Source organism: Sardina pilchardus, chromosome 3 (assembly GCF_963854185.1).
Source record: "Sardina pilchardus chromosome 3, fSarPil1.1, whole genome shotgun sequence".
In the NCBI taxonomy this organism is placed as follows: Eukaryota; Metazoa; Chordata; class Actinopteri; order Clupeiformes; family Clupeidae; genus Sardina; species Sardina pilchardus.
In genome coordinates, this window is record NC_084996.1 from 9,888,980 (window position 1) to 9,900,832 (window position 11,853).

At 52.1% G+C, this 11,853-nt stretch overlaps 1 protein-coding gene across 1 annotated transcript; it reads left to right on the forward strand.

The window, feature by feature from the left end:
* The first annotated feature begins 5,387 nt into the window (after positions 1 to 5,387).
* On the forward strand, positions 5,388 to 8,652 carry LOC134075870 (protein phosphatase 1 regulatory subunit 29). The gene is made up of 2 exons (XM_062530901.1): positions 5,388 to 5,762; positions 6,238 to 8,652. The coding sequence occupies exons 1-2, from the start codon at positions 5,388 to 5,390 to the stop codon at positions 8,650 to 8,652; spliced, it is 2,790 nt and encodes a 929-aa protein (XP_062386885.1).
* The last annotated feature ends 3,201 nt before the right edge of the window (positions 8,653 to 11,853 follow it).

The following is an 11,853-nucleotide window of genomic DNA, read 5'->3' on the forward strand; positions in this document are numbered from 1 at the left end:
AACCCCACCCCTCCCCCACAGGTTCTCCTCCTGTCTGCCATAGTCCGTCTCGTGTGTGTAGCCCGCGCCGTCCCGAGAGAGCGCCGCCCGCGTCAGCGATCAAAACACCTCCGTGGCGATCTTGCGGAACGAGCGCGACGCTAAAGCCTCGGCCTGTTGCAGTAATACCTGTGCATCGGCGTTTGACGGGGGCTGTTGAACAAACCACTGCTCCCCTCTGGGGATTTCGACGTTTTTGTTTTTTTCTGTTGTTCCTTTTTAGCGGAGTCTTGGCAGGCAGTGGCCTGGTGGCAGGTGTTCAACTAACCCGTGACTGACTGAGAGCCAGCAGCAGTGTGGCGCGGTGAAGAGAGGAGCGAGCCCATCCGGGGGCTGAGCCTGAGCGGGGGGGAAAAGGCGAGAGCAACAGGAGCCCTCGAGAGAGGCCGAGACAGAAGCAGAGGCAGCCTGGAGTCTCAGACTGCCTCTGATTCATCTGGCTTTTTGCCACTGCATCCTAATATGAGGGTGAACGGGAGGGATACGGGGGTGGGGGTTGTCTGGCTGTATCGACTTCTGCTGTTGTCATGGTTACGGGGTGTGTGGGGAGGGGGGGTGGGGGTCCGCCCGAGCCCTCTCCTACCCGTTGTCTGTCGTCATCCCCACCCCTACTGTTCGGAGGAGCCGAGGAGGTCGGGCAGGCGGAGAGCCGGTGCCGGAGACGTTTGGACGGTCGCCTCCGCCCAGAGCCGGAGGTGGAGGTGGAGTGGGTCGATGGCCACCCGCTCTTAACCTTCCAGCGGCCCGCAGCTCCGCCACAGCCACCGCTGCCCTCCGCCTGAGCACGGCGCAGCTCTAGTCTACAACCGGTCGAACCGACTCGTTTGAGAAAGACCGAGTTTTCCCTCTCCTCTCTTCTCTCTGTCTCGCTTTTTTTTAGAAATAAATAAATAAAACAACATATCTCGATGTTCAAGCAGTGAAGTGCTATAGCCTGGGGAAATGTCAACGAGTTAAGAAAAAAAAAAAACGTCAGAAAAGCAGAAGGCCGCGGAGAGCGTCTATCAGCCGTGGCAGAGGCTCCTGACATGCCTTCAGTGAATGGAGAGAACTGCAGCAGCTCACCGCTCTGCCCCCCCACCTCCCCCTCCCCATGCAATAGTAATGCACAGCTGTTTAATAGCCTAACCGAGGAATTTACTCAAGGCCCACATCAGGGGAGCTGTGGGAAATATTTATCAAGATGTTCTCTTAAGTGCAGAGATGCCTCCCATTGGCTCTTACATGACACAAAGGTGATATATTTAGTAGGGAACCTCATGTGAGGTAGGGATTGGGGGCAGGGTGAGGGTGACTTCTACACAGGTAGTCTTCCCCCCCCCCCCATTCAGCTTCTTATAAGTTGCTTTGTGTATTCGCCGAAAGTGTTTGCTGATGTGCAGTGCGCTCCCAGCGCTGTTTTGGACTTTTTTTTGGGGGGGGGGCAATTCACAGTACTCAACATCAGATCCTGCTGTGTGTCAGTTCCGATACGGCGATAGCTGGTCTTCTGGGATAACTAGCGCTCGCGTCGCTTCCTCCGAGCCAGCCAGCCAGCCTTCCCTGTCTGTACGGGTCCGTGTCTGGTGGACTGATGATGCACTGAGTCGCGGGTGCCTTCAGCGCGCGTATGGCGGGGGTCCGGGCCAATCAGCGTGGCATTGTGCGATGATGGATGCGCCGAGGCTGGTTTGAGATCAGTTGGGGGATGGCGGCGCAGGTTCGCTTGACTCAAGATTCGCAGGCGCACGTCGTGGATAATAAGCCCGAGGAGACACATGATCTATTTTAATTGGCAGTCTCTTGTACCGGAGGCCCTGCCAACAACAGTTATATCGCATCTGCTCCTGAGACTTGAGTGCAAGAGAATATGTTGTCATGGCTTCCGCTCGTTTTTCCCATCCTCCCATCTTTCTCGTGTCGTAAACAAGTAAATTCTGAGTTATTTGGTGAAGTACCTCTGTTAGATTTTTACACACTCTTGAGAAGGTTAGTAACCTGCATTTTATTTATTATTTGTTGCTGTTTACACCGACTATTTTAGTCTTCTATTTTAGTTCTATTTGTGTTGAGAAAAGGAAGTGCAAATGCCTGCACTGTGTGATTTGGTTCATACTGTAGGTCAAGCATGAGGAGTCTGGAGTCATCATAGTGTTAGTCTCTTTGATCTCTTTTATCTATTTGGATCTCCTAGCCTAATCTTAGGAATCAGCTTTCGTAGCCACTTTTCACAAGGGTACACACGCAAGCATGCGCTCTCACACACACACACACACACACACACACACACACACACACACGTACACACACGCACCCTCTCTCTCTCTCTCTCTCTCACACACACACATTCCCACGCGTTCACTCACTCACTCACTCACACTCACTCACCCAGAGTGTGTGTATATATATGGCCAACCCTGTGTTACCTTCTCAGTTCTGTCCTCCCTGCTGTAGACCCAGCCCTAATTAAAGCTCCCCATGAGCTTTGCTATGTGGAGCGTCAAACCAGATCACATCTCTGGTGGTCCACTTGCCACAGAGAGAGAGACAGAGAGCGAGAGAGAATGAGGGAGGAAAGGTATGAGGAGGGAAAGAGAGAGTGAGAGAATGAGGGATGAAAGGTATGAGGAGGGAAAGAGAGAGTGAGAGAAAGTGAAAGAATGAGGGAGGAAAGGTATGAGGAGGGAAAGAGAGAGTGAAAGAATGAGGGATGAAAGGTATGAGGAGGGAAAGAGAGAGTGAAAGAATGAGAGAGGAAAGGTATGAGGAGGGAAAGAGTGACAGAGGGAGATGGTGGGGTGGGTTGCTGCATGGCTGAGGCCTCAGCGACAGTGGGGGAGATATATCGGGCTATAATTAATTTGACAAAGACTACTTGAAAGTCCAAAAGTCGGTGCCCTGCGGACAGCTCAGAGAGAACAACCTGCTGCTTTTCTTTTCTAAAACCCCTCACTTGATTTCCCTTTTTTCTCCCTCCTCCTCAAAGTCCTGCGAGTCTCATTTCTGGAGGTGTAGAGAAGGAGGAGGGTGGGGGGAGAGAAATTACCATTTGGAGACTTCCATTTGTGTGAAATTGTCTCCCTTTTATCCCAGGATTGAATCAGGTTGTAATTAACGCTCTCATAATGCAGAATATGTTGGAGCCTTATTAGCGGCGAATGAGCCGGATCGCTGGGGAATATCGACACAGGGAGGAGTGAAATGAGAAGAGCCGGCTCTCCTCGGAGACTTGGAGCAGAGCGCTGAAGGGGGGAGAGGGAGATGGAGAGAGAGAGAGAGAGAGAGAGAGAGAGAGAGAGAGAGAGAGAGAGAGAGAGAGCGGTGTTTGTTGACGAGAGATGTTCTCTCAATTTTCACCTGAAGAACGTCTTGAGAATACTAAGCCCTGACACAGTAGATGTGTATGTGAGTGTGAGTGTGAGTGTGTGTGTGTGTGTGTGTGTGTGTGTGTGTGTGTGTGTGTGTGTGTGTGTGTGTGTGTGTGTGTGTGTATGTGTGAGTGTGAGTGTGTGTGTGTGAGTGTGAGTGTGTGTGTTGTGTGTGTGTGTGTGTGTGTGTGTGTGTGTGTGTGTGTGTGTGTGTGTGACTGTGTGAGTGTGTGTAGTGACTTTGTTATTAGTGCATTAATGCGGCTTTCGCATGGATCTGCTCGTCGAGGCTCATCAGACATGCAGATTGTGTGAGAGCCCCTGGTGTGTGTGTGTGTGTGTGTGTGCTTATCTGACCAGGGAACCTCTAAGAAGATGAGGCCCATAGACGGTTAGCTGATAAATGGTGTGTGTCGCGTGGGGGGAGGGGGGGGGGGGGGGGGGTTGAGAAGTAGAGAGTGACAGATAGGTGGCAGGCAAAGACAAATGGGACCATTTTGAGCGGCGCGCTCGGAGTCATGCACTGCACATCTTAATATGATTGGGGCGAATGAAAGTCAACGTGGAAAAGATTATCTGGGCTTTTCGAGCCCCGGAGAGCATCGACGCCTTTGTTGTCTTTTAGCTTTGATTATGAGAATGCAAGTTCTCTCTCTCTTTCTTTTTTTTCTATCCCTCTCTCTCATGCGAACTGCACATACACACTCACACACACACACACACACACACAAGCACACACACACACACACACACACAGGCGTACCCGCACATACACACACACACACACACACACACACACACACACACACACACACACATTAGCACGCACATACGCCTGTGCAATACATCACCGCAGTCCATACTCACCTCCCCAATCCGCGCACACACGCTCTCCAGTTTTTCATTTCATCTGCAAAATTACAGTAATAACGCATCAGCATCTCCTCCCTGGTAAGCACCCAGCACAGCAGGTGGCCTGGATATTCCAAGAGTGTGAATAACGCTGAGAACTGCTACAATAATGTGAGAGATGTCTAGCACGTTTGGTGGTGGTGCAGTTAGCTGTAGCGCCGTGTTCTGATTAAAGCGATGTATCAAGAGCTCTTTTCTGCCTAGCACGACTGCTAATGTTGTGGCTATGGGCCTTTTATGGGGGCCTTGATGTGATCATCATATGTTCTTGAGATCAGTGTCTGTACCTATTCTTGTCGTCGGTTTTTAATCCACCCTCTAAGTGAATAGCTGATGAGCTTCGAGAACATACGATGCCTTGGGTAACATAATGTGCGCTTTGTTGTCACGCCATGCTTTTGTGTTGCCGTGCAGTTTTTTATTTTTTTTATTTTTGACTGATCACTTAATGAGTGTAAATAAACAAATGCACCAGGACAGAAGTGCATTAATTATGCCATCATTATCTCAGCCCTGATTACAGCCGTTTAAAGCAATAATGCTCTGTGCCTCTGTGACACCATTAACTTAAACTATCACACGCTTTAGGGTGTTTATTTTTAATAGTTGCTTATGTGTGTCTCTCTCTCTCTCTCTCTCTCTCTCTCTCTCTCTCTCTCTCTCTCTCTCTCTCTCTCTCTCTCTCTCTCTCTTTCTGGTCTGCAGGGTTGTTGTCTTGGGTGCTGGCCCGTTCGCCACGTCTGGGCAGAGAAGAGAGCAGGCGAAAGGAGGTGACTATGTGGAAAAACTGTGTCAGTCAGCACTGTACGCTGCCAGGGACCATACAGGCATGGGGACTGTGCTAGACACCATGTGGATCCCGCTGCTGTGAGAACAAGCCAACTCTGCTCCACTTCTTCTCCAGGCCTCGCCCTCCTCTCTCCAACCGCCAACGCTCCTTCTCCCCCTTCCTCCACCCGCCCCCCTCCACCCCTACTTCCTCTCCCGTCACTGCCACCTCAACTACCCCACCTCCACCCCTCTCTCCTCCCCGCGTCTTCCCCAGCTCTTTCTCTTCTGCGGAAGCGAAGCCCCTGTTCCTTTCCCATCATGCTTAGCAGGTGGCGTGCCCCATCCCCATCCCCGTCCCCGTCCCCTTCCTTCCCCTGCCGCCTCCCCCTCCTCCTCCTCCTCCTCCCGGCGTTCTTCCTCCTCCCGGCGTCGGTGCGCGGCGACTGCTGGCTCATCGAGGGCGAGAAGGGCTACGTGTGGCTGGCCATCTGCAGCCAGAACCAGCCTCCGTACGAGACCATCCCGCAGCACATCAACAACACGGTGCACGACCTGCGCCTCAACGAGAACAAGCTCAAGGCCGTCTTCTTCATCTCGCTCAGCCGCTTCGCCAACCTCACCGACCTCAACCTCACCAAGAACGAGATCTCGTACGTGGAGGACGGCGCCTTCGCCGCCCAGGCCAACCTGCAGGTAGGGCCCGTAGTGATATGAGTATTTTTACCGCACCACCATGACAACAGACTTCAAGGTTCTATTTTTGCAGTTTGGCACAGGGTATATATGGAACTATTGAGGAACGTAAGGCTCATTTTCATTCTGAGATAGATGGAACAAACTGTGGTAACACAGTTACTTGACGGTAACATGACACATGAACCCTAACCCTAACCTTAACCCTACCTCTAATCCTAACTTATCATGACAAAAAACGAATGACGCTTAATGACGCATTAGAGAAGCATTATGTCATAAATGTTTAGGACTTGTTTCTAATGTTCATGACATGTTCATGACAGTGTCATGATTGACACTCTTATGTAGATATGTTCAACTAAAGTGTAACCCATGCCCATACTGAAACCCATACTGAACCCATACTGAATCATGATGTGAAGCCCATGGCGTAAGCTGACCCGTGATTTCTCTGTCCCGTCACACCTGTCAGGTGCTCCAGCTGGGCTACAACAAGCTGACCAACGTGACGGAGGGGATGATGCGCGGGCTCGGCCGCATGCAGTGCCTCTTCCTGCAGCACAACCTCATCGAGGTGGTGGCCACCAACGCCTTCTGGGAGTGCCCGAGCCTCAGCAGCATCGACCTGTCGTCCAACAAGCTGGCGCGCCTGGACCCGTCCTCCTTCACCGTGCTCAACCGGCTGATGGTGTGCGAGCTGGCGGGCAACCCCTTCCACTGCGGCTGCGAGCTCTACGGCTTCCTCACCTGGCTGGAGGCCTTCAACAACGTCACGCACACCTACGACCGGCTGCAGTGCGAGTCGCCGCGCGAGCTCTACAACTACCCGCTGCTCAGCCCGGTCCCGGGCCACGGGCGCAACGCCCGCAACATCCTGTCGTCCATCTGCCGCGACGGCGTCTTCATCCCCGGCATGACGTCGCTGCCGCCCGACCCGGACTCGTCCGGCATGGGGCCGGACTTCATGGACCGCGTGGGCCTCTACCCGCAGCCCACCACGTCGTCCTCGTCCACCGACGCGCTCAGCCCGAGCCTGAAGCTCCGCCACGTGTCCTTCTCGACCGCCTCGCTCCTCGTCCAGATCCCCAAGCCGTACAGCAAGATGTACATCCTGGTCCAGTACAACCACACGTACGTGTCCGACGTCATGAACCTCAACAAGAAGAAGGAGATCATCACGCTCAACAAGCTCAAGTCGCACACCAACTACACCTTCTGCGTGGCCTCCATCCGCAACTCGCAGCGCTACAACCACACCTGCCTGAACTTCGGCACGCCCGTGCCCGAGGAGATCCACCCGACGCCGTCCACCACCACCCACTACATCGTCACCATCGTGGGCTGCCTCTTCGGCATGGTCATCATCCTCGGCGTGGTCTACTACTGCCTGCGCAAGCGCCGCATGGAGGAGGAGAAGGAGAAGTCCGTCTGCGTCAAGAAGACCATCCTGGAGATGCGCTACGGGCCCGAGGCGGCGGCGACCCTCGGCAACGAGCCGTCGGCCGTCCAGAAGCTCCACGAGCAGGCCCACCACCAGCACCACCACGGCAAGATGCCCATGTCGTCGTCGTCCAGCTCGGGCATGCTGCACGGCGGCTCGGCCAACACCAGCTCCTCGCGGCTCTCCACCATCCCGCAGGTGGAGAAGATGGCCACGGCCTTCTCGGAGGCCATGGGCGGCAAGGGCAACTACATGGACGTGAGGGACGACCGGGGCCGGGACGGCGGGAAGGGCCAGGGCGGGATGATGAGGGAGCAGGACCTGCGGCGGGGCGAGCCGGACGACGGGAGCGACCTGGGCGACGACTCGGACGACGACGGCCGGGGCTCCACCTCGGAGATCTCCACCATCGCCATGGAGGTGGACAAGGTCAACCAGATCATCAACAACTGCATCGACGCGCTCAAGCTGGACTCGGCGGCGGTGGCGGCCGCCTCGTGCGCCAACACCATGGCTCCGGTCAACCCCACCTCCCCTCCGCCCACCTGCACCTCCGCCCTGACCAAAGGGCTCATCCCGCTCTCCCCGGGCATGAGCGACAACTGCCAGATGATGCCCTCGCCCAAGATCCCGCCGCCTCCGCCGCTGCCCTACCCGGGCTCCATGGCGGCCGAGCGGCCCGGCATCACCGGCGGAGGCTTCATGTCGCCCCCGTATCGCCCGCCCCCCCCGGCCAGCGCCGTGCGGCCCATCCAGAGGCAGATGAGCGCCGACGCCGCCATGATCGTGGGCCCCGGCAAGAAGTACGCCGGCTCGTCCTGCGGCCTCCCCGGCAAGGGCGGCCGCGTCTACAGCCTGGACGTCCCCGAGCCCCGCAGCCCCGACCCCTGCCAGTACGTCGACAAGGGCAGCCCCCTCGGCTGCGGGGAGCCCATGGAGAGGCTGCCCCTGGTCAGCCCCGGGGGTGGCGGTGGCGGCGGCGGCGGGTACAGCCTGGACGGAGGCGGCGGGTACAACATGGACGGCGGCGCCATGGACGGGATGGGCATGCAGCAGCACCTGGAGGTGCACCCGGACTACCACTGCGCGGAGCACCGCCACTCGGTGCCGGCGCTCTACTACGAGGGCTCGCACCACGGCTCGCCCGCCCAGCGCGCCTCCTTCCTCAAGCCGCTGACGCGCGCCAAGCGCGACGCCGCCTCCTACTCGCAGCTGTCGCCGCGCCACCAGAACTACTCGGGCTACTCGTCCAGCCCCGAGTACAACACGGAGAACACGCTGCGGATATGGGAGCGCTTCCGCCCCTACCGCAAGGGCCCGCGCGACGAGTCCTGCTACGTCACCGCCGGCAACGCCCTCCGCAAGAAGGTCCAGTTCGCCAAGGGCGAAGACCTCCACGACATCCTCGACTACTGGAAGGGCGTCTCGGCGCAGCAGAAGCTGTGAGGTGAGATGAATCACGGTTACAAAAAATAAATAAATAAATAAATATATAAATAGATAAATAAAACACAGACCTTTAATCTGAAAAAGTGATTGTTCAAAATCAGGTGGTCAGTTCAGGTCTGATCAATACAAACAAGGTTGTGTTTTGACAGGGTCTGGACTTTAATTTTGATTGATGGATGTGTGCCTTGAATCAAAGCACAGGGTCAGAAATCGTGAGCCCAAAGACAAAAAAAAGGTCATTCCTCCGTCGAGTCCAAAATCGGCAGCAGGCCTCTCGCTGTAGCAGCCGCAGGGGGTGCTTGTTTATAACATAAGGAGCAGCGACCAACTCTTTTGGCACGACCAAATTCAATGAACAGCAAGCAGAGGTCACTTGGTTCATGACAGAATCACGTTGGCTGTGTATTCACGAGTGGTGCTTCAGCCCGTATTCAGACGGAGAGGAGAGGAGGGGGGTAGGCTGTGCCACTCTGTCCGCCCACTCTCTCCATGTGGCATGTGGAGCGCTGCCCTAGTTTGCTATAGCCCGCGCTGGAAGATGTTTGATCATTCATGCTGTCAAGAGTCATGTCATCCTCCTGCACACAAGAGACCCTGCACAGTTTGCTTTTTTTTTTTTTTTTTTTTTTTTTACTTTTTTGGTAGTCAGGAGCAGAAACAAAAATAAAGTTGATTAACGAGTTCAAAGGTATGAATAAGACATTTTTTTTAGAATTATTTTTAGAGCTCGTTTGCACCAACTTCGGCAGTGCCCTCTAAGTGTCTATAGTCTTTCCTAACCCTGGCAGTCATTGCTGTTTAAAAATAGTAAATTCTTATTTTCAGTCAGACATGTTAGACGTATGGTTGACATGTCAGATATGGTATGCATCACCGCACTGTCTGATGCTTTTCCCTCATCCGACGCTCACTATATCTAACATGATTTATTCGCTCCATTATCATTAACCCATGCAGTATAGTAACAGTGCTGAAGGCTTTTTTTTTACGAACGATAGGTGATTAATTACATGGTCACTATCCTCTTAGCTAATCGTTTAATTCATTACCTTACAAACAGTCAACATGAGCACACATTAAGCAGTGTTGCTATGGTTAATAGTCCATTGATGTGAACGCATTTAATAGTATTTAATCAACTCCCCCCCAGTGCGAGGCTTGATTCACCAATTTACTATGGACTGTATGGGAGTGACAGCCTGTCTTTACGTTTGCAAGTGTAGGTGGATGAGCTGATCAAGACCACTTAAGTTCTCATTCGCTTGAAAGACGTTCAGTTGTGTTCACAATATTGACCTTACTAGAGGTATAGCTCTTTGGCAGCTGTAATCCATAGAGCTGGATTACTGATAAAAGTAACAAAATGCACACATGGCAACACACACACACACACACACACACTCTCTCTCTCTATCTCTATCTCTCTCTCTCTCTCTCTCTCTCTCTCTCTCTCTCTCTCTCTCTCTTTCTCTCTCTCTCACACACACTTACATGGCGTGCTCAAATAATCCAGCTCGATTCTAAATCCTGCCCATAACCTCTCTCTGCCTGGTCCGCTGAATGTGTTAATCTCTGAGGCCATGTCGCAGTGGCTGTCTGAGGTGAATTAGCATGTGGCCCAGTGGATTCAGATCCACTCTTTAATGGCATCTGGCCTAGCATAGCACACCTCTGCAAAAACACTAGCTATTCATCCAAGGCTGTCACTTACCATTGCGTAGCACATTCACCTAGGTGACAAGAGAGAATACCGTAGCTTTCCATGTAAAAAGGGTTTATAACATGTTATGATCTGAACCAATATTTAGATACAAGCATTCAATAAAGTGCACGTGTTAACAGTAATACTTCCAGTGATGCATCACACTGAATTGCTTTTACCAAACTGATGCAATTTTTCTTTTTTTTTTTTTTGCAAAATTCATTCACTTTCATCTGAGGACACCGAAACAAATAAATCCTTTGGAGCCTGCTTAATTTATGCTGATAGCGTAATTTCCAGATCCGTCACAATGAGATATTTTCAAGCACTGCCATAAGATAAAAGCCTCTCTCAAGCAGATAACCACCTGTCTAGACGATTTATGAGCATTTTGTTCGGCTCCCACAGTATTGAAGCTTACTGTTGCAATGTGCAAAGTGCCCCTCTTTGAAAACTCTGTCTCTGCTCCCCATGAATGTATAAAACAAGGCACACATCCTAATAGTGCACACAGCCTCTTACTTAGGGCAGACAAACCCCAAATCTCCCCTGAAAGGGAAGTTCATCACTTCATTTATTTGCTAATTAGCTTGATCTGCTATTTCTGTGGCCCAGATCTCCTTACGGCGCTGTGTTTACCGTGTTTACGGGCCAGCTCAGCTGCCAAGTGTTGATGAAGACGTGTTCACTGAATGCCAAACTCTCTCTTTCTCTGTCTCTCTCTGTCTCTCTCTCTCTCTCTCTCTCTCTCTCTCTTTCTCTCTCTCTCTATTTTCTATTCAATGCAGCAGTCACCCGACACTGCCTGCTGGTCTCCATGGTGTTGGTCCATGATACTTTAGAAGTGCTCTGATTGGCTGACGGCTCCAGAATCCCTCTGCCCGGTGACAGTGAGATCACATGCAGAAAAGACATTTATGGACCTCGACTGTATGTACTGTAAGAAGAAGATAATCCACCAACGGTTCAACAACACACTCTGTGGAGGTCGGAGTGTCCTCCTTTTTAAGGGAACATATACACAATCAAAGAACTGGATTAGGAGGTGAGTCAGAGCAAATCACTCTCTGACCAACTGCGACATGTAATATTACCCACGAGGGGTACTGCTATCGGAGGCTTACTGTGACAAACCCCACTAGCAATCATGGAAATGCAACAGTAGAGATCGATCCATGACTGCCATTCATTCACACAGACAATATGTCTTTCTTTTCTTTTTTCTTTTTTAAACGATAACCTTATCAGGCATGGAGGGTGACGAAAGTGTCTTCCTTTTCTTAGTAACTGGAAGTTGAAGAACAAAAAAAAAATCTGTCTACACCTCTGTACAAAAAAATGATTGCCACTATTATGAAGACCCTGTTTTAAACAGTGAGTGAGATAAAGGACAGAGGACCGTTGATGAATCCTGAACAGTGTGTCAGGTTGGGGATTTGAATATGTGTAGTTATTTCCTTTTTAAAAACGCTTCTCTCTCTTCTCTTCTTTTCTGG

Coding starts and splice junctions, on each gene's coding strand:
- LOC134075870 (XM_062530901.1), top strand. CDS start 5,388: ATGCTTAGCAGGTGGCGTGCCCCATCCCCATCCCCGTCCCCGTCCCCT. Junction 5,763..6,237: donor CCGCCCAGGCCAACCTGCAG/GTAGGGCCCGTA, acceptor CACACCTGTCAG/GTGCTCCAGCTGGGCTACAA.